Below are 20,088 nucleotides of genomic sequence, written 5' to 3' on the forward strand. Positions count from 1 at the left end.
AAACTTGGCAAGAGCTTCTTCCTGCTGCTGTTGTAAAGGTGTACATGAAAAGATGTGCTGACCTCTGCCAGAAACCCCAGGGATCCAGTTCAGAGAGATTCTCCTGTGGAGGGGATGGCTGGAATCAGGCAGCACAGATGGGGATCGGTGTGGAAAAGCCGGCGAAAAACATTCGCTTCTCATTGTGTGGCTTCAGCGTGGCAGATTCTTTGCAATTGCCTGGTGTACCACAGTAATTAAATGGGTCAAGAGCAGTAAGTTCAGATACTTAACAAGAAAATAAAGAGCTCACTTGACAGCCAGCAGCGGGCCGTGCTCGTTTCACAGGAGTGAGGAGAATTAGGGCAGGTTGTGCACTAAAAGTCGATGGGAGTCTTTTTGGCAATGATTTTGTGTTGTTTCAGAGATCACCTCCCAATTAACTGCAAGTGCTGCAGTGGCTGGAAGTCAGGTTGTCTTATGAAACTAAAGCTCCAATTTCAGATGTCCTAGAAAAAGGGAAACAATAGACTCTGTTTTTCTCCTTTCAGTGATATGTAAGTACGAGGAGATAAGAGAAGTAATGAGAAAGACACAACCAACCTTTGTTAATATTGAAATGTAAAATAATCCCGTTTTCACTGGACTGTTTCATGCATGAAGGGAAAATGAAGTTGTGCAATGAAATAAATATGATAGAAGTGAAATCCAAGATGGGAACTGATTTTTATAAGACTCTCTGCTTTGGAGGGTAGAGGTAGTTTCACACCAGCATTTTGAAGGAAATTATTTGTTGTTGTCAGTGCCCATCATTCCTGGCTGGGGAAAGGAGCTCCTGTTTCCCACAGCAGTTTTAAAAGTCCTTTGGGAAGGATGAGATCTTCCTCTTAAAATACTAAAGGACAAGTAACAAGAATGTAAAAAAAGAATAAAACCCATGAAATGTCTTGTACCACAAACCAGGAGTTCTCTGCAGACCACCTCCCCATGCAAATTAAGAGATGGGATCAGCTTTGTTGATGTGTTTGTAGATTCTTTTGGACAGAGCACTATTAAAATACTATTATTTTGTGCTCTCCTGCCTGTGTCTGTGCTGATGGGAACCAGTGTCTGGCAGTGAGGGCCAAATTCTGTCACAGCTTGATACAAAACACCTCAACTCAGTCACAGGATGTAAATTCAGTCTCAGCTTCAGCATCTCACCAAGAATCCCTCAGAAACATTGCTCACGTCTGTGCATTGTGGTTATTAGGTGCAAGAAATACAGTTTTTAAAACTGTAATTAATCATTTCTCAGTAATCTCTTTTTCTATGCTTTTATGACATCAATGGGTATGACTGTTTATTATGTCTTACCTATAAAATCTGACCTGTTTTATATACTCTTTATGGAAACAGTGTACAGTCATAAATTAAAAGATGCAACTGTTTTGGATATTTTACTGGTGGTCCTGTACTTTCCTGCCAAAAGTGCAGCTGTTTTAGGTTTCTCAGGATAACATTATAAAAGGCTGTGTGCGTTTTGCAAGTTTCTGCTTGGATTGCCAAGCCAGAGGTGGAGTGACTCAACCTTCCCAGGAGCAGCCTGTACCCAGTGAGGAATCAAAACAGCGGCCCAAGCTCGGCCCCTGTGGAAGGCACTTTGTGTTTATGGGCTTGTGTCTGCTGGTCAGGGTTGGAGATGGTTCTCCTGCTGGTCCTGCTGGGCTGTGGATCTGTCTGTTGGGTGGGATTTTGGTGCAAAACTGTTGGAGAATCTTGTACTTGTCTCGTGGGGTGCAAGAGCTGTGGGGTTACGGTGTGGGATGGAGCCATCCTTTAACTGGAGTCTCGGCGTGTGTGGCTGGGGTGGAGCCCTTGGAAGGAGCCAGGGGGAGCCAGGAGCAGCAGTGCCAGCACAGGCAGCGTGTTTGTGTTTCCATGTCAACTCCTGCTTCCATCTCAACTTGTGTTTTCCATGTCAACTCAACGCCCTGGAAGGTTTGGGGTAGAATTAGATGGCTCTGCAAATGGGTGATGATGCTTAAATTAATGGGGAAGTTTAGAACATTCTTTAGCCAAAGTGATGGTGGCCTCCCACAGATTTAATTCCCAGGTTGAGTGGGCTTCAGGCACAGGTAGCAAGCAAAGGAAGCTCAGCCCTGTGGTCATCAGACCAACTGGCACAGTCAGCCTGGGGGAATGTCTGGCATTAAGTGGCAGAGCTGAAACCTTCCTGTTCCTGTGGGAGTGCAGGAAAGCTTCTGTGGTGTCCTTGTCTTGGCAGGATCTGTGGGAGTGGGGACATGAACCACCCCCAGAGTGAGCACAGAGAACACAAACCCTGGGTCTCCTTAGCCCTGTGCCACCAGAGCGCTGGCTGGGCAGCCTGGCTGGAGGTGCATCATTGCTTTAACTCACGGAAGTTTTATCCTGATGTGGGCAGTGGGCAGCTCCATCTCCTTGCTTTCTCCTAAAAAGCAGCCTCAACCTCGCTGTGCTGTGAACTGCAGGGCTGTTTGATGTGTTTTCTCTGCTCTGAACTAACTCTGCTCTTTGCCGCAGGTACCTCACCCACGTCCGAGCCGCCTCCCCGCAGGACCTGGCCGGGGGCTACACGTCCTCCCTGGCCTGTCACAGGGCCCTGCAGGATGCCTTCAGCGGGCTCCTCTGGCACCCCAGTTAGCCAGGGAGCACCAGCCCCTGCCCAAGGGACACCCAGCGGGGCCAGGAGCCACCAAAACCAGCAAAGGTGGGGCAGGATTGGTGCCGTCTGCGTGGGCCGGGCTGCACTCACTGCTCCGTGCACCCCTCTGGTGCAAAACCAGCTGCCTCTAAGTGTTAAAGGGAAAAAACAAACCCCGTCTGCACCAGAGCTTTGTGAAATGGTAGATACATTCTTGTGGAGGGGGAAACTCGTTAGTCATGTGGCACTTTGCTGAGGGAGGCTGAAGCAATAAAGCCACATCTAATGGAAGATGTGAATAACTCAGCTGTGTACGTTTGAGGCTTAAAGAAATACACTTGTAAATTTTTTTTAAATAAAGCCAGACTTTAATAAAGTTTGTGGTTTTACTCTTATTGCAGGGTTTTATTTGCACAAGCATTTAAATGCCATTTTGATTATAACATTTAGTGTCAATATTCAACCCTACGTTTTCTTCCCATAAAACTAGTTTCCCTAGTTTAGACAAGTGGGTTTTTCCTCCTGCCAGCTGGATGAGATGAGAAACTCTGGAAATATGCTGACACAACTCCTGTGTGGGATCCTTCCTCTGTGTGTCACTTGGTTCTTACCTTTGCTTGGAAAACAAATCTTTAGCTCAATGTCTTTCAGCTGAGGTGCTCTAGAAGCAATCTAAGAAACCTCAATACAAGGTGAAGTCACTGAAGTTGTCAAAATTGTGGGGTTCCCTTTTGGGGTTTGTTTGTTTGTTTTGCTTTTGTATTTTTGCTTTTTCCTGTTTATCTCCATTTGCAACATTTTCTGTCATAAACTCAGGAGCTTCTTTAGGTGGGAACATCCCTTTGGCTTTGGGGATGATCCCTGGCACCTGATGTGATCCTTTTTGTATTCCTTGCCTGCTCCCTGTAATGGAATGTTGACCACTGCAGGAGGTGGGAAGCTGCTCAGGACAACCACCTTGGACCATGTTTTATAGGCCACCCGCTCATAGCTGTTGAATCCTGCTCTGAGGAGTGCACTAGATGGATGTATTTTTTCTATGCTGTAATAAAGAGAAGAATGAGATCTATTCCAGACTTGGTGTTTTCTTATTAAAGAAAATGGGGGGAGATGGCAAAATTTTCATTCCCCTTTGAAATCCCCTTGGTTGTGCCCAGAAGAGCTGCTGACAAGGAATGTTCCAGAAGGCAGAGGTGAGGAAGAGATCACATCCTTCCCTCCTCTCTCAGGCTCACCCAGACTGGCAAAGATGCACCTCACCAATGATCTCTTTATATTCACTTTGTAAAGCCCCAGGTCATGCCCTAATGAATGCAGAACTGCATATGCATATTAATATTTATAATTTCAATACACTCATTAACTTGTGTGTAGCTTGGCTATTATTTATTATGTAATTTCTTGTACACTGAACTGGAAAACAGAAAGCGGGAAAACCCCTGGTTAGGAGTATGTGATGTATCTGCTAGAGTGGCATCTAAACTGAAGTTATCCTGCTGGAATAACGCTCGTATTCAGTCCTTAAGGGAAAAAAACCCCTTTTACCAGTTCAGATCCTTCCCTGTCCTGGGGCTTTAGTGAAAATCAGTTAGGTACTTTGCAGGCTTGACCCAGCAATGGTGATCGAAGCCTGGTTTCTGTTAGTCAGTGGTGCCAAGCCCTAAATTTGGGCTGTGAAGCCCAACGTGCAGTCCCAGGGAGCCACAGTCTGTGTCAGGCAGTGATCCCAGGCTGGCTGCACCATTCCAGGGTGCTGGAGAGCCTTATTGCTCCAGCAGTGTTTGTGGGGGGCTCCAGAGAAGCATTCCAATGTTTCTGGAGAGGCAGAGGGCAGCAGAGGGGTCAGGAAATGGGACAGGCAGCGGAGCAGCAGCGAGGGCAGGGCAGATCCAGCACAGCAGTGCCTGTGAGGAGAGCACTCCCAGGCTGGAGCACAGGGATTAAAGCCTGAGCAGAGTGCCGGGCTCAGTGCAGGCCAGGGAGGAGCCAGGAATCCCGGGTGAGGCAGGAGGGCCTCCCTGGGGACGGATAAACGTGCTCCTGCAGGACCAGGCTGCTCCAAACGCCGCCTGTGCAGCCAAGGGAAGGAGAGGCCGTCACACGGAGCCACCAAATCCAATCCAGCAAAACAAATCCGTGGCCCTTGGTGGTGTTTGGGTGAGAACCAAAAATGCAGTGGGCTGCAGGCTCAGGGCTGGAGCCACAGCAGCAGGGCCAGCAGGGTGACAGACATCTGGTTGCTGGGCGTGAGCTCGGAGCTTGGGCTGAGGGAAAATATCTGAAACCGAGAGGGCGAGCCGCGTTCTCTGGCCAAATAAACTATTTGTGGTTGACATTGCCCAACAATAGTTTGGAAGGGTAAGAAAAGGAAATCAAAGGCAGAGGCTTTTCAAATCCCTGCAGAATATGAGCAGCCAGCCAGAAAGATCATCCAGGGACTGCAGCAGGGGAGCAGGCAGAGGTGGGGAGAGCTGGGAGAGGGCAGAGGCACAAAAGCCACGGGAGGACACAGTTTCAAGAGGACAGAACTGTTTTTCAGGTGCTGGTTTCAGCCTGGAACTGCAATGCAAGCATGAACTTCATCTGCAAATGTGCAAAAAACATTAAACTCTTTCTGGCTCTAACCATGGACAAACACGAAGTTAGGAGGCAACTAATCCCTAACTAAATCTTGGTGTTAAAAAGCATTTTTTACTCCAACCCTCAGGATATTGGGCTATTTGGTATCTCAGGTTAAGCTTTTGAAAGGTTACCTTGCTTACACAAGAGCTGTTTGTGCATCTGCTAACCATAATCCAATATTCTGAAACCAAAACATTTGTCAGGGAGAATCCAGGGCAGAGGATAAGGATAAGTCACCTTCCTAGACCCGACCAGACATAAAAATCTGTTCTCCCCACAACTTGCACATTATCAAAATGCTACAGCAGAAAACTACCCCAGGCCTCGCCACTGAGTTAGCACAGGGCATGAAACAATAGAGAGCAGGGAAGTACCAAAACACATTTATTATAAAAGAATAAAGTTTTAATTTTTTGTAGTAACAACAATTTTAATGGATCCCACAATGAGAAGAAAAGATGACTGCAGGAAGCAAGGCTCCCAAAGGAAAGCTGGAACTCGATGGGAACACAGGTCTGCTCCTTATAACTCAAGGGGTAAAACAGAGATACCCCAAATATCCTTTACACAAACTAAGGCAGTCATCATAGCTCTGGTCTTCAGCTCAGTACCTTCTCTTCTGAAGAGTCTTGGCTGGTACAAAGACGTTTCGAGGCTGGTTTTGCTGGAAAAGGTTAGAAAAAGTAAATTATTTAATGTACAGGAAACAGACTGACCTGACCATAAGCTCTGGAACAGGGAGCTCTGTTAAGGGATTTAACAGGAAGAGATGAGAGCTAAAATCAAGATTAACAGTCACAAATGAAAACTCTTAGAGCAATAATGGTGAGTTTTTATGAATGCTGAAAAAGATTTTCAAAAAACCTATATAGAGCTACATTTTCACTAACATCTCAGTGCTACCCAACAACAGCATAAATGTAAGATTCATGGCATTAAAGCTTTATAAAAACCTCCTTTCCTCCAGTTCATGTAACTTTGGACAGAGAGCCTCCCTCTGCTCCCTTTGTCATGTTGTGCAAAACCCAAGATCACTGAAAACCAACCAGTTTCTACAAGTACTTTAAGAACAAATGAACTATTATAAACAAAAAAAACCCCTCACAAAACCACCAAATTCAGCACTGAAGATCTCTAAGGGTATTTATGTCTCAATTAAATTGAATCAGGTACAGAACCTGATTTTGTTGATGTGGTGAGTCCAGACCTGTGTGAGCATAAGGAGGTCAGAGCTGGGACCAGTCCCTTGAAGTGCACTGATCTGGGCAAAAACACAGCTCCAGTTCTGAGAGACTGAGCTAACAGAGATGTGTGCCTGGCATTAGATCACAGAGCCACTGGATATCCTGCACTGGAAGGGCACACAAGGATCACTGAGTCCCCATCCTCCCCCAGTGCACAACCTGGGGCATAAAGGTCTGGTTTATGGCCTGTGGGGTGATCCTGTCCAGTCCACCATTTTTCTGGGGAGGCTCATGCTGGGATCAGAGGAGCAGGCTGCTGTTACCAGAGCAAGGAAGGCCTGCAGCTGCTGCACACGTGCAGGCACTCTGTCCTCTGGCCACCTCCGTGCTCAGTGCCACATCCACACCCCTGTCACACCCCTGGAGTGTCACACACGGGTGGGACCAGGTGGGACCAGCCTGAAATCCCAATGCCAGGTTTGCTCCTTACCTTCATCAGGGCAGGGCCTCTTGTAGAGCACATCTGCTGGGATCTGGAAGCTGAGGCACAGCATCTCCTTGTTGGGGGCCACGTTCCTGACCAGGACAGTGGAGCAGCGTCCGGCCAAGGAGGTTCCCAGTGCTGCCTCCGCTCGCTCCTGGATGTCCCTGGCTGGGTCGCTGTGTTTGGAGAACCCGTAGCAGTGCACAGTGGGAAGGGCAGCAGGGCCACAGGGCTCCCCGACCAGGAGATGCCTGAAAACATCCAGAAACTCCACAGCCAGAGCTGGCAAATTCATCACTACGTGGAAAGCGGTTTTCTGCTCTTCCTTCAGGAGCGGCAGCTCTTTGCTGAGCTCCTCCCTCACGGGCCCCCGCAGGAAGTCCCTGCCGTCCATGTTGAAAGCCCTGACCTTGGTGTCCACCTTGTTGAGCCTGCAGTTGTGCAGCAGCCAGGAGTAGGAGTCGGGGTTGAGGTCGTTGGCGAACACCCGGCAGCTCCTCTTGGCCGCCGGGATGGCGAAAGGCCCGACCCCGGCGAAGACGTCGAAGAGAACGTCGCCGGCCCGGAGCAGCTCCACGATCCGGCCGTGCTCCGTGGACAGCCGTGGGTTCCAGTACACTTTGGAAAAGTCCAGCTCGTAGGAAATGTTGTTTTCTTTCACCTGGAAGTCCAAAACATTTGCTTAAGCGCCCCTGTGTTGAAATGCCAGGCAGATTTTAAGCATTACCACTAATTAAGAAATTTAAAAACCAAGATGCCTTATCAAAAGATGTAACATGTACATCAGCATTGTCCCACTGGTAGCACACGCGAATCTTAAATAAACAGATCAACTAAGCAATCACATAAACAGATCTTAAAACAACACATCAACAACAGTCATGTCTCCAGTGTCAATCCCAATGGTTGGCTTTATGCAGGTCTCAATCACCAGGTGGAAATAAAGCAGCAACTTAAAATGACCCCAAAAAAACCTGAGGGTTTTCAAGAGCTTTGTGGCTGGCTGACAACTCCTTTATTGAAAGCAGACCTTGGAAAGATGCCTCAAGCCCTCCTTTGTGGAGTGCACACAGTAAATAACTGTCTGAGAATGATAGGCCCAAGAACAGGAACCGTCAGCCAAATTCAAAGCCACTGGGAGCCAGTTCTGCAGCTTGAAAAAAAATACTGTATTTCATCTCCCAGGGTGACAGAGTCTAGAAATGGATCCAAACCCAAGCTTTGGGATGACCACTATCGCAAGAACAGACCTGAAAAGGAACAGTCTTTATTCAGATGAGAACGGGATGCAAGGTAATACTCTCTTTGCACCAGCACATGGAATTGTCTGATTCCAAAGTACAGTAAGTTGGGATCCAGATCTCCACATTGTTTCCTTTGCCAGCAAGAAACACTCTGAAGTGTCTCTGGATGCAGCTCCATGGTGTGCCAGGTGTGTGGTGACACCATCTGCATAATATTCAATTGTCCCTGCTGCCTTGACAATCCTGCAGCCTTCTCTCTGCATGAACAGCATGTTCCACCAAGCTATTCAACCTTTTATTTGGTAATCTCATGTTTTCTTTCTCCTTCGAAAGTATAAAGCTGCTAACAGATAAGAGAAAATATTTTTGTGGCAGCAGTGGCCAAGTTTCCAGCTACAGACAAGAAAGCCCATGTGAAGAACACTTGGCAGTTACACAGTGATTTCACCTGATAAATGTCAGAGCAGAGGAGACAGCAGGTTTGTCTTGCTGCTGACAGGAGAGGAAAAAGGCAAAGGCAAAATGCTGCCTAAGCTGCAAAGATTGAAACTTCTGTACCAGCCACTGTACAAGGCTTGGTGAAATTAGGAAACTGGATTATCTTAGATCAAATCCACATCATTAAATCCAGGCGGTGAACATGGAAAGAATACAGGCCTTCCTGATCCCTATGGCTGGGTTTGCTCTTGGCAGACCAGGACAAAGGAATGCAGAAGTAGCAGCCAACCCTTAGGCTCAGATAGGTGTTGGGAAGGGCACTGTGCAAAGGAAGGGACTCAGCCCTTCTCTGCATCACATTTCTCCAGAAGATGCCTTTGGGTTTCAGCACATTAAATTTAAAATACCAGGAGGAAAAGGCCTGTACCTTGGTCACCAGGTTGTTCTCTCCAGCAAGCACTTCCATTTCAAAATTCCTGTATGTGCTGTCAATAATATTGGTTTTATTCACTACACAGGTGATTCCTGGATTCTTGTCCATTATAACCTGGCCTGAAAGAGAAAGGTGAGAGATAATTATGGTTAAGGGACCAGGACCTTTTAATGTTCTACAACAGCCACAACAAGCCTGCTGTTTACAGCTAAATTAACAAAAATAAGTGTGTGTTGGAACAACCTCCCTCTAATGACTCAGGGCTGCAGCTGTGACCTTTCCAAGGCACACACTTCACCCTGGCCCAGGGCTCAGTGCAGTGAGAGGACAGAACTGTGCCCCTCAGCACAGTGACTTTTTAACAAGGTACAAATGACACCAATTCCATCCTGAGAGGAGCTGCTTCACCTACCAATCAAGTGTCTGTAGGGCAGCTGGTGATCCCTGAGGTTCAGATGAGCAATGTGGCCAACACGGCTGAAGCCAGAGGTGACTTCCTGCCCCTGGGGAAGGACGGCGCGCAGGATCTCCTCCGACTTGAAATTCTCATAGCTCAGCTCCAGCTGGTACCTGCACACCTCAGGATGGACACTGAGCTGCCTCAGGACCTGCTGCTCTGCCTCTCCTAATGAGAATTCCGGGACTTTATGAGGATCCAGGATAACAAATCTGCTGTCCTCGTCCTCTGGATCCTCCACCACCCGCTTGAGGCCGGGACGCTGCAGCACGGATTGTTTTAGGGACTTCAGCACATGGTGCACAATTTCCTTCTTGACTTTCAGAGCTGGAACAAGCACTGTCCTTTTGAAAGCCTCTCTGTCGAGCACTGTCATCCCACGCACTCCAGGATGTGGCAAATACAGTTCTGGATTAGTTTTATCCTCCACGGTTTCGGGCATTGTGAAGTAAGTGTTTTTTTTAACTACTACAAAGGGTCCAGGTATTCTGCCAGAAGGTTGTGCCAATAGCATCCAAACTGCTGGAAATGATGTATTTGATGCAGCTGTCCTAGAATGATTAGTTTTCAGTAGTCTGGCACAGTGTTCCAATCTCCACAAAGTCCTAGAAGAGAAATTATTCATTTTATAGACATTATGTAATCATTCCATTTAAAAGGCTGCAAATCACATGGATTTGCTGTTCTCTTAAACCAGAATTTCCATCTGTACCAAACAATCCACAATAGTTTAGTAAAGCCCTTTATTATGAAATATATGCTGCAAACTTCTGTTATTTTGCAAATGTACTTTCAGACTCAAACGTTAACTGACTTCAAGCAGTGAGCTAATCCCCTCCTGCCAAAAAACAATGACCTCTCTTTGTTCTAATAAATGTGATATTAATCTCAGTAAGCCAAATGGAAAGACTTCTACTGTCTTGAGCCTACTCCTGTTGGATCCCTCCCGTGTCTGGTAAAATCCATTACCAAGCAGTGGTTGCTACAAAACAGTTATTAGCAACAGTTATTAATGGTCATGGTCAGGCTTTGGTGATTTCTGCCTGCCATGCCCCAGTGTAAGGGATTCCATGCTCTGTAAGATCTTTGCTCCATGAAGTGCAAGCCAGAAAGGTCATTAATTAATTACAATGTCCCCCATAAGGTCCAGAGAAGCTCAGTAATGTCTGTTCCTGCCACTGAGCCCCACGGGCTGGGAACTTGAAAAACATCTTTACACTTCTCTGAATGGTTTCCTCCGCTAGAGACAGACCAAAAGGGCCCAGCTTTCTGCCTTGGCATGGCTGCTCCAAGGCAGGAATCAATGGTTTAGGTGGTGCTGGAGGCTGGAATTTCTCCTGACTTTTTAAAAGGCTTGTTTTAAGAGAGAAGCTCTGCAGGGAAATTGGTTCTCTTGTCTGCCTCCCTCAGCCCTGCCCCTCTCCAGGGTAACTCAGGCTGTGCTCTCTCTCCTTCCCAAACCTGCTGGGCCCAAACCCGGCCAGAGCTGGTCGTGCTCCCATCCCCTGTCCCGCCCCAATCCAGCTCCTCCCCGGGGCTCGTTGCACCTCCCGGGAAATCCCATTTCCCTCAGCAGGGTTTGGCAGAGCACACACACTGCATTCCTCACGGCTGCCGCACAGGAGAAATCCCTCATCCTGAGCCCTGAGCATCCCCCCGCTTTTCCTGGGGCTGGAAACGGCTGACTCCCAGAATCAGAGATTGAACAGGCTGGGAAAGACGTGTGGGCTCATCGGGCCGAGCTGTGACCGAACACTCCCCCACGGCACGGGCTGCCCCGCCCAGTCTTCCCTTAAACACCTCCAGGGCAGTGACTGCACCACTTTGCTGGACATTGTTCCAATGTCTGATCACCCCTTCCGTGATGAAATCTCTCCTAAATGTCCAAACTAATCCTCCCCTGGCGCAGCCCGGGGCCGCGTCCTCTCATCCTGCCGCTCCTCGGTACCGCACTGAACCTACGAGATAAAGCCGCCCGCAACGCCGGATCCGGCTTGGAGAGCAGTGCCGCCGCCTTCCCCAGGCGCCAATGGAGAGGCAGCATCCCTTTCCCTCCCCACCACGATCCCGTGTATCCCATTTTCCCCTCAGGGAATTCTCTCCCCCCTCTCAGCCCCCCCCGCCCTCACCTCATGCCGGGCCCCGCGCGCCGCGCGCTCGCGTCATCGCCGCTGCGCCGGGGTGGGCGGGGCCAGGCGGTGACCACGCCCACAATTCCCCGCCCCCTGTCCCCGCAGCGGGGCGGGCAATGGGTGTAATGGCCCCGCCCCTCATTGGTACTCCCGCCCCTCATTGGTGGACACGCCCCCGTGATGACCACACCCCCTCCGTTGACCCCGCCCCCGTTGCTCCCCTCGGAGGCGCTCGGCGGGCGCGGGGGGCGATGGCGGCTCCGCCTTGGGGGTCCGGGCGGGTCCGGCCCCTGCCCCTGCCCGCCCGCGGCTGGTACCTCTCCACCCGCCAGCGCCGGGAGGAGGACGAGGACGAGGAGGAGGAGGAGGACGAGGAGACCGCCCCGCTGCTGCCGCCGTCGGCGCCGGGCAGCGTGCGTGTGAGGGGCGGCGGGGAGGGCGCGCCCTGAGGGGGCTGAGGGGGAGCGCGGCCCAAAGGGCGGGCGGGAGGGCCCGGGGCTGTGAGGGGTGACAGCACCGGGGTGACAGCACCGGGAGCGGGGATCACGGGGAAAGGGGGGATGAGCTTCTAGTCCCATCGCTGCTTCCAATTCTTTCGACTCCCTGCCTGCTGAGCGCTTGGAAGTGGTGCCACTGCCCCGGGCCCTGTGGGGATCAGGCAGGGAGAGCTTGTCCCGAGCTGTAAATCTCGCTGTGCTCGTTCTGCGCTCCGCTCTCGCTCTGCTCAAAGGTTGTGCATGTCCTGAGATGCTGACGGGGCGGCATTGCGTGTGCACCGGGATTTGCATGGCTTTAGAATGAGAAGTGAGGTTTTGGAATGAGAAGTGAGGTTTTAGATTAAGGAAGGAAAAGTTGACTCCCTTGAATTTCGTTTTAGGAAAGGTCAAAACACCTCCTCCACTAATTGTACTTTTTTTATTATTATTATTATTATTATTCCTGTCCTTTTCACAGAGTTCTTCAAGTCGTGGTTCTTCCTTTGCTTTCTCAGTGTTTAACTTAATGAATGCAATCATGGGCAGTGGGATACTTGGCTTATCCTATGCCATGGCCAACACAGGGATCATGGGGTTTAGGTAAGTCTTCAGTTCTTACATATACTCATTTTTAAACTCCTCTTGTAGGTTTAAATTGAACAGAACTTGGTTACTGAGACTTCTGTCCAAATCTGAGGAAGAAATAAATAGCTTGTGCCTTTCAGAATTGTTGATTAAGATCTTCCCCTTTTTGATTTAGTCATTCAGATCTGCCCTGACATAACTCCTACCCAGACGTTGCATTAAATTGCCACAGGGTGGCAATTTCTTGGCCATCACTCCTGATAAATTGATATTTTCCTTTCAAAACTGTGATCTCCTTTAGTTCCAGGAATGGGCCTTGTGGAATAGGATGGATCTGTGGCTGAAAACTGTGAATCAACTTGTGCTTTTATTTGCACTTTTGCTTGTTGCAAAAGGGGGTAATGGGGCCAAAGTCACTGGAATTGTCACTTTGACCATCTCTTCAGCATTTGTCTCACTTTACTGGGGGATGTGTGTTTGTGAATATGTGCACACACAAACACAAATGACTATAATCCATATGTCAGGACAACTTGGCAAGTATTTGGAAGATCAGAGACCACGTGAACCAGTCAGCAGATAGGAACCATGAAATGAGGAAATCTTGTAGCTTAGTTCTTGCAAGAGTAGCATTTTTAAACCTCGAAAGTGCATTGTGCTGTAAAAGTGCTTAATTGCGAATATTTTGTGGTTTTTAGTATCTTGCTGCTGATTGTTGCCTGCCTTGCTTCTTACTCTGTGTTTCTCCTGCTCAGTATGTGCACCCAGACTGGTAAGTGACAAGGATTTATCTAACAGTGAGCTCTGAAATGTTTCCTCAGTTTTATCACAGAGACATGACCCAGGATAAAGTTTTCAGTTAACAACATGTGAACAGTGGTGTCTGATTGACTGACCTTGAAATATTTAATGTTTTTAACTATTACTATCTGCCATTTAAAAACAGTATTTTGAGTCTTTTTATGTGAAGCCAGTGCCAAACTGACTGGTTGCTAAATTTTTAAATTTTTTTTCCAGAGAGCAAATTTCTGCAGCAAAATTATTTTGGTGCTGGCTGAACCTCACTACTTTCAGTGTGTGCTTTTGCTTTCAGTGAATGCTTAAGGGCAATAAAAAAGCAGCCTTTCATTCTCCTAGGAGTAGTACATATATTTTTATCCATGGCTTGAAATTGATACCTTTCAGTTTTTTCAATCATATTGGATTATCATTATTCTCGTGGTGCTTTATAGATGCAGCTTATAGAGCAATTTTGATGCTGAATGTTGCAGTTCTTGGAAACTGCACTGCTTTGAGACAGTTCAAACAGTCCACTCTAATACCTGCAGTCAAATCTGCTTATGTTTTAATTCCTGCTTCTTTTAATTGCTGCTGAATCAACTGAGTGGTTCCTTGACTTCTCTACACAAAGATCATGTTACAGCAGGAAGTCTCCCTGCTTATTGTTTCCCTCTCATCTGTTTTCCTCTCTTTTCAGAGGTGGTGGGAGAAAGCTTCTGCTCCTTTCCTCCTTGGCTTTGTTTTCTTTAGCTGCCTTTGGTCTCTCAGATGATTGCTTCCTGATTCTGCTTAGATCTGCTGCTCCTGTCCCCACCTGTTGAGTGATCTTCATACATTCTTAAAAAACACCCCTCAGAGGTAGGGTTGCTTTTATGGTTGGGATTGTTGGCTGCTTGCTTGTTTGGGATAAATTTTTGGGATATGGTAATTTTTTTTCTCCTTTTGGAGTGCTGCTTATTAGAAAGGAATCAGAACCTAAAACACGCAGCTAGAGAGGTAAATGAGAAACAAAAAAAGGGGAGACTTGAGGTAATTTTAATGGCCTTTTTAACCTCTTTTTTCAGGCTGAAAAGTTCTGTATTTTATGGGCATTAAGTGGTATTGAGCTGTTGTCTGGTAAAAAAATAAAGAGATTCTTGCAAAAGAATTGGGGGGAGAACTAAGGATTTAAGTTTATTGAAGTAAGATTTTGGATGTTGTGAACTCAGAGGCCTGATATGCAAGAAGGGTTTAACTCCTCAGTTCTTGTCCAAAGGCAACAGTCCACCTCAGGAAGGCATTTTTGAAATGCAGACAGCTGAAGTGTCAGATGGAGAATTTCTCTTGTCTGAAACTAATAATTGTTATCAACTAATGCTGGCAGGTAGGACTTGCACCAGAACTAAGTCTGGATAAGTTTGCTGGATTTATGATCTTTAGTATTTTGATTTTTTTTTTAAATAAAATTTGAGATAATATTTCCTATAATTCCTGTCAGCTATTGAAGTAATTAATTTTTTGATAGCATTCCAAGATTTTCCTTGGAACACTGTCTCTAAAAAGTGGGAAATATAACCTGTTGTACTTTGACAAAGTAAAATCTCTGTACGTGTTTGATTCCAAACTAGGTAATTAAACTTTTTCTTTTTAAAATCTATATTAATTTGTAAACAGTGTTACAGTATTAAAGTTAATCCATGGGGGAAAAAAATAGAAGGAAATTTTAGTGTTTTTATATTAAAACCAAGCTAGAAAAATTTAAAGGGCGGTGAAGAGGAACTGTGGAAAGTGTTTGTAAACTATTATTTGGGAAGGAGATGACCTATAAAACACCTTCTGAAAAGAAAGCACTAATACTAATTCCATTTTAAACAGAGGCCAAGATTTATTAAGCACAGACATTTTAGTTGCAGTTCAAAAATAAAGAAGTGTCTTCAGTTACTCATTTATGTCGGTCTGGACTTTGACAAAAACCAAGTGATTTGTGTGGACCAAAAGGCTTAGCAAAAAAAATATTCCCAAGTGTCAAGTGTTGAATTGAGATTAGTGGAGTCAGTGCTTGTCCTGGTGTTAATTCAGTGTGACCTGGGTTGTTGTGGGCTGAAAAAGGCTAAGCTTTCTCTGTAAAGCAGAGAAATTGGGAATTTAAGTGGGAGGCACTTGGAAGTTTTGTGGCTGTTTTTTATATTTTCATTTTAGGAGTTAGTCACAAATATTGCTGGTACTATACTTGCCCCTTCACATTTAAAGGGATAATTTCCATGGAGTGGTAATAACATGATAAAAAATAAGCTAATCAGGCAGAAGTTATTTATTTTTTTAGAAATTGCACTAAATATTTTGTTCCACATATTATTTAAATTACAGAAGTAGTGTGATAAGTAATAGGGCTTCCCAGTGTTCACAGGACTAAACTGATCACAGAAACTACACTACAGAAAGTACTTTAAGGTTTCATGTTACTCTTTTGGAATTGTGTAGAAAATTTTGTTCTCTTTGCTGATAAGTCCTCACACATGTGTGCTGTGTATTTATTACGACGTGGTAAAAACAACTTGCTCTTAAATTTGTTTACTATTTTACTGATTTGTTTTTTTAATGGCAGTGAAGATGCCTATCTAAAATGCTTTTTTTTTCCTTGATCAGCTACTTAATAAATGATAATTAGGAAAAACACAGGGTAAAATCTAATAAGACATGTTTTTTGTTTAATTATATCTGTTAGAGATAGTCCAGGTTTATGCTGAGCATTGACTCTGGCTCATTTAATTTTGTAATTTCATTTATATTGTCATTTCATTTATACTGTCACAGTGTGCTGGTGTCTGTACAAGAGCAGGATGGGAAACGTTGCCTGTGAGAAAATCAGATAAGAAAATTTATGAAGTTTAGTTTGGTTTTTGTTTGTTTTTGTTTTGTTCTTTTCCCCCTCTGGGGCACTGATGTGATTGTGTACAGAACTTCAGTGAAATAAAACCACCTGAGCTTGGGCAGGTCTGAGGCTCCAGCCCTGTCATCTGATCCCTGTGAGGTCCCCGTGTCCCCCAGTCTTGTGTCATTTACTGCAGAGAATGGGGCTCCACTCAGGTGTGAAAAGCTCAGCTTGCACAGCTGGGCCCTCAATTAAGATGTGGCAGGAGCAGGAGCAGGACCAAACACAACCAGGGAAGAGAAACCAAGTGTCCTGACAACAGGGTTTGAGATTAATTTTTCCCTCTGAGGCATTCTCAGCTGTTTTATTACATCCCGAGAGAGTGAGTGGTGTTTCTCAGAAAACTTTCATCTTTTTGATACTCCTTGATTTTCTAGTAACAAAGTACGGAGTAACAATGAAAGGCTTTAGTACAACTTCCTTCTCTCTGAGAAGGGATTGTTTTGAGTTACCAGCAATAAGAGAAGTGAGCTTCAGCTAAAACCCAGCAAAATTATACAGGAAACCACAGGCTGGTTTAATTTGTCATTATGTAAGTCGGGTGCAGGTAAGGGCAGGATTTTTGTTTTGCTTTGGGTTTTTAAATAATAGATTTCAGCCAAAGAAGGTGTTTACCTTCAGCTCTCTTGAAAATAGATTGGGCCTCGTTCTTAAAAGCTGGAAAGATGGTAATGTTAATATTTGTAGAAAGATGAAAATATATCCTCTGTATCCTCTGTTGTATCCTCTGTTGTCATCCTAATTTAAAAAAAACCTGCTGTTTTAAGAAAGAAAATACAAAAATATATTACATCTAATTTCTAATGCTAATTTCATAATTCTTCACCCACAGAGAAAATCTTTGGGAGAAGGCAACTTGCCATTAATGTACTAATATTATATTTTAAATATCGCAACTGCAAATACCTTATTGAGTTTCTGAAGAGTTTCTGAATGTTTGAGCATAGAGCTGTATTTTGTAGCAGGAGTACATGTATGTATAAAAGCTATTTTGTAAGTAAAAAAATGTGAAATTTTCTTTTAATTCTGAGTTTTATTAATTTAAAAAGGGAAGGAAAAGGCTAAAAATAGAGCTTTCAAGCTTTTCAAATTAGAGATACTTTAGCTTTTTTTTTTTTGTCCTTTACCAACAGCTGTCACTTCTTATGAAGACCTTGGCCTGTTTGCTTTTGGATCAGCTGGAAGGGTGAGTGTTCATTTTTACCTCTGTTTTTCTTCATGGTCTCCTGCTTCTGATATGCAACTATTGTTTGCATAGTAAAGAGACATAAATGATAAAAGTAGTATATTACTGACACTGTAGAATGCTGAAAAATCCATTACAGCCTGAAACTTTTCTCTTGGCTTCAGTTCATGTCTGCTCTGTGGAAGCCCACCTTCAGTTAAATTTACACTCCTTAAATGCAGGATTTTGTGCTGCTTTCCTGCCAGAGTGTTCACTTTTAGTTGTCTGTACAGATCTGCTCACTGGCATTGTGGTCAGGTTGGCTCAAGGCTCAGATTTGATACAGTCCTGCCTCTGTTGTAGAAGTGTTAAGAGACAGGTAAATGATGGATTTGCTGTTGGTGTTTCAGCATTTAATAGGGATCTAAGATAAGGGATGGGGTTTCATGCCATTTCCACAGTAGGAACAACTAAGAGTACGTATGATGCATGTTATTTGTTTCCTTTTGTTTAATAAGCTCTTCACATGAATGTTTCTAACTAGTTTTACCTCATTATTAAAAAAAAACCCACAAACCCCCTAAAAAAACAAACACACAAACAAAAGCAGCCAAACAAAATCACCATCAAATTTACCACCAAACCCACCATTTCTGATATATGACTAATCAAAATGTTAGCTTTTTGGTGTTTGTTTTTGTGTTTTTTTTTCTTTTTTTCTTTTTTTTTTATTGTAGAGTGTTCTGAATCTCTTTTCCCTAATAGTGATATTCTGCAGTAAAGTGGGTGCACAGGAAATACTGTGAATGCTGCACATTTAATGTTATGAATTCTATGCTCTGTGTTCCAGTTACACCCCACTGAAAACAGGTTTTTACCACACACAAGTGTGATTTTAATGCTTTACTGAAACATTGCAAATTTTTTAAAATTAGCTCTGCTTAACAGGCTAGAGAGACTGCTTTCTCATATCTAAATGTCAGTGAGAATTAAACCTGAGCTATCAGGTGTTTGTAAGGCTTCCATTAGCAGTAATAAGCAGATGACTGTAGTCTGAGATCAATATGTATTGATCAAATGAAGAAGTGATCAACCTCAAGAGATAATAAACCTTGATAATAGCAAGGCATAAGACACAGTTATTTTATTATAACAACAAGAGTTGCTCTGTACACATTAACCATGAGCCATTACTTGAAAAAGTCACAGAAATGTAGAGCTTAAGAAACTAAAATGTGACTTACTCTGTGTTTGCCCTGAAGCAGGGCTGAACATACATAAACTATTCTTGGCACATGCTTGTCTGATCTGTTATTTAAAAGCTTAAGTGAAGGAGATTTCACAGCTTCCCATCACAGTCAACATGTGTATTTTTTTTTAATTCTTCTTAATATACTGTTTGATAATTTGCAGTTCAAGTAATCCGTGCTGAAAATTATCTGGCTTTTTATTTTCAATGTGCATGGAGAGCACTGGAATATTTCTGTGTTGAGAAGCTGTTCTTTTGATAAAATAATCAAAGTTCACCAAGCTTTCCTGGTGAACTGATGCTTTCTGGAACAGTTGTCTTTGTCACTTGAAGCATCTGTGACATTTACACACTTTTCTTAAAACTTGCCTGCAAGACAGGCTTAGCTGCTTCTGATTGTGTTATCCCAGCCTGTTTTCTCTTTGCCATCCAGTAACTCTTAAATCATTTTTTGGAGGTCTGAATGCCTTGCTTTTAACTGATCTTGTTGATTTTTAGGCTTTTCTACTTCACCACAACCATTCTGAATTCTCATCTGCCCCTGAATACTTCTCACTTCAGTCAGGCACAGATGATATTTCTTTTTTTCTCTGCAGCAGTACTGACCTCTCCCTCACACGCAGGGGATGGTACTGCCAGGCCAGTGTAGAACCTTGCTTGAACTATCAGTTTAGTTTGAGTAAACTACTGGTTAACTACTCTTGAAGCAGAGCAATTGCTCAACCTGCTGATTTCCTTTCAAATCTATTTTTCTGAGATTTGTAAGAATGGAAATATTCTGCTGTTGGAAGATTGCTGATTCTCCCTTTCCAAAGGTCTGAACTATTTGTTTCCATCTATGGCAAATTCCAAGATATATTTTTTTTCCCTTCCTTTCCTTGGTGAGTTTTGAACTGACTTTGAATTAATTTAAAATCTGAAATTATTTTTTTTCAAAAAACCAAATTTTTGCTTCTTCTCAATAATTAATGTAGCTTAATTTTTTTCCAAGTTGACTTAATGGCAGCAATCATTTAGGAAATGTCCTGTATCAAGAAGAGCAGTGGGTAGAAAGAAACTGAAGCTGGTGATCATGGTAGTTTAGAGCTAAACCCAAGGGAAAACTTTATAGCCACTTTGAGTTTGTTGGGTTTTTTTTTTTCAGTTGGAGATTAAATTTTTTGGATTCAGACAAGTATTTTAATAGCCTGTAATAATTTTTGCTTCCAAATCTGTCCAGTATGAATAATCACAAGTGCTAAGGAAGAGTCTATCTAGTTTACAAGTTTAAAAAAACAAGGACAT

The 20,088-nt window shown here is 44.4% G+C and overlaps 3 protein-coding genes across 3 annotated transcripts in view; 2 read left to right on the forward strand and 1 right to left on the reverse strand.

Annotated features, from left to right (window-relative positions):
* The window catches only part of MNAT1 (MNAT1 component of CDK activating kinase), a 116,379-nt gene extending 113,634 nt beyond the window's left edge, over nucleotides 1-2,745 (forward strand). Inside the window, exon 8 of the mRNA XM_083863685.1 lies at nucleotides 2,524-2,745. Coding sequence (XP_083719811.1) covers nucleotides 2,524-2,644 — 121 coding nt within the window. The 3' untranslated portion in view covers nucleotides 2,645-2,745. The remainder of the gene's footprint in view (nucleotides 1-2,523) is intronic.
* A 2,887-nt stretch (nucleotides 2,746-5,632) lies between these two features.
* TRMT5 (tRNA methyltransferase 5) lies at nucleotides 5,633-11,674 on the reverse strand. Its single transcript, XM_083863770.1, has 5 exons — nucleotides 11,636-11,674; nucleotides 9,462-10,111; nucleotides 9,044-9,168; nucleotides 6,941-7,595; nucleotides 5,633-5,930 (listed from the first exon to the last, which is right to left on the reverse strand). Exons 1-5 carry the CDS (start codon nucleotides 11,638-11,640, stop codon nucleotides 5,866-5,868), a joined length of 1,500 nt encoding a protein of 499 aa, XP_083719896.1. The 5' UTR covers nucleotides 11,641-11,674; the 3' UTR covers nucleotides 5,633-5,865.
* A 275-nt stretch (nucleotides 11,675-11,949) lies between these two features.
* The window catches only part of SLC38A6 (solute carrier family 38 member 6), a 37,914-nt gene continuing 29,775 nt past the window's right edge, over nucleotides 11,950-20,088 (forward strand). The window contains exons 1-4 of the mRNA XM_083862983.1: nucleotides 11,950-12,051; nucleotides 12,593-12,714; nucleotides 13,398-13,471; nucleotides 17,524-17,576. Of these exons, the coding sequence (XP_083719109.1) occupies nucleotides 12,641-12,714; nucleotides 13,398-13,471; nucleotides 17,524-17,576 (201 nt within the window). The 5' untranslated portion in view covers nucleotides 11,950-12,051; nucleotides 12,593-12,640. The remainder of the gene's footprint in view (nucleotides 12,052-12,592; nucleotides 12,715-13,397; nucleotides 13,472-17,523; nucleotides 17,577-20,088) is intronic.

The sequence above is a fragment of the Zosterops lateralis genome (genome assembly GCF_965231275.1).
Source record: "Zosterops lateralis genome assembly, chromosome: 6".
In the NCBI taxonomy this organism is placed as follows: Eukaryota; Metazoa; Chordata; class Aves; order Passeriformes; family Zosteropidae; genus Zosterops; species Zosterops lateralis.

What these genes read in the sequence shown, in the direction of transcription:
- TRMT5 (XM_083863770.1), bottom strand. An exon ending in AGAACAACCTGGTGACCAAG is followed by an intron (nt 7,596 to 9,043) that starts GTACAGGCCTTT and finishes TTGGACTTCCAG; the next exon opens with GTGAAAGAAAACAACATTTC. An exon ending in GAGGCCCTGCCCTGATGAAG is followed by an intron (nt 5,931 to 6,940) that starts GTAAGGAGCAAA and finishes AACCTTTTCCAG; the next exon opens with CAAAACCAGCCTCGAAACGT.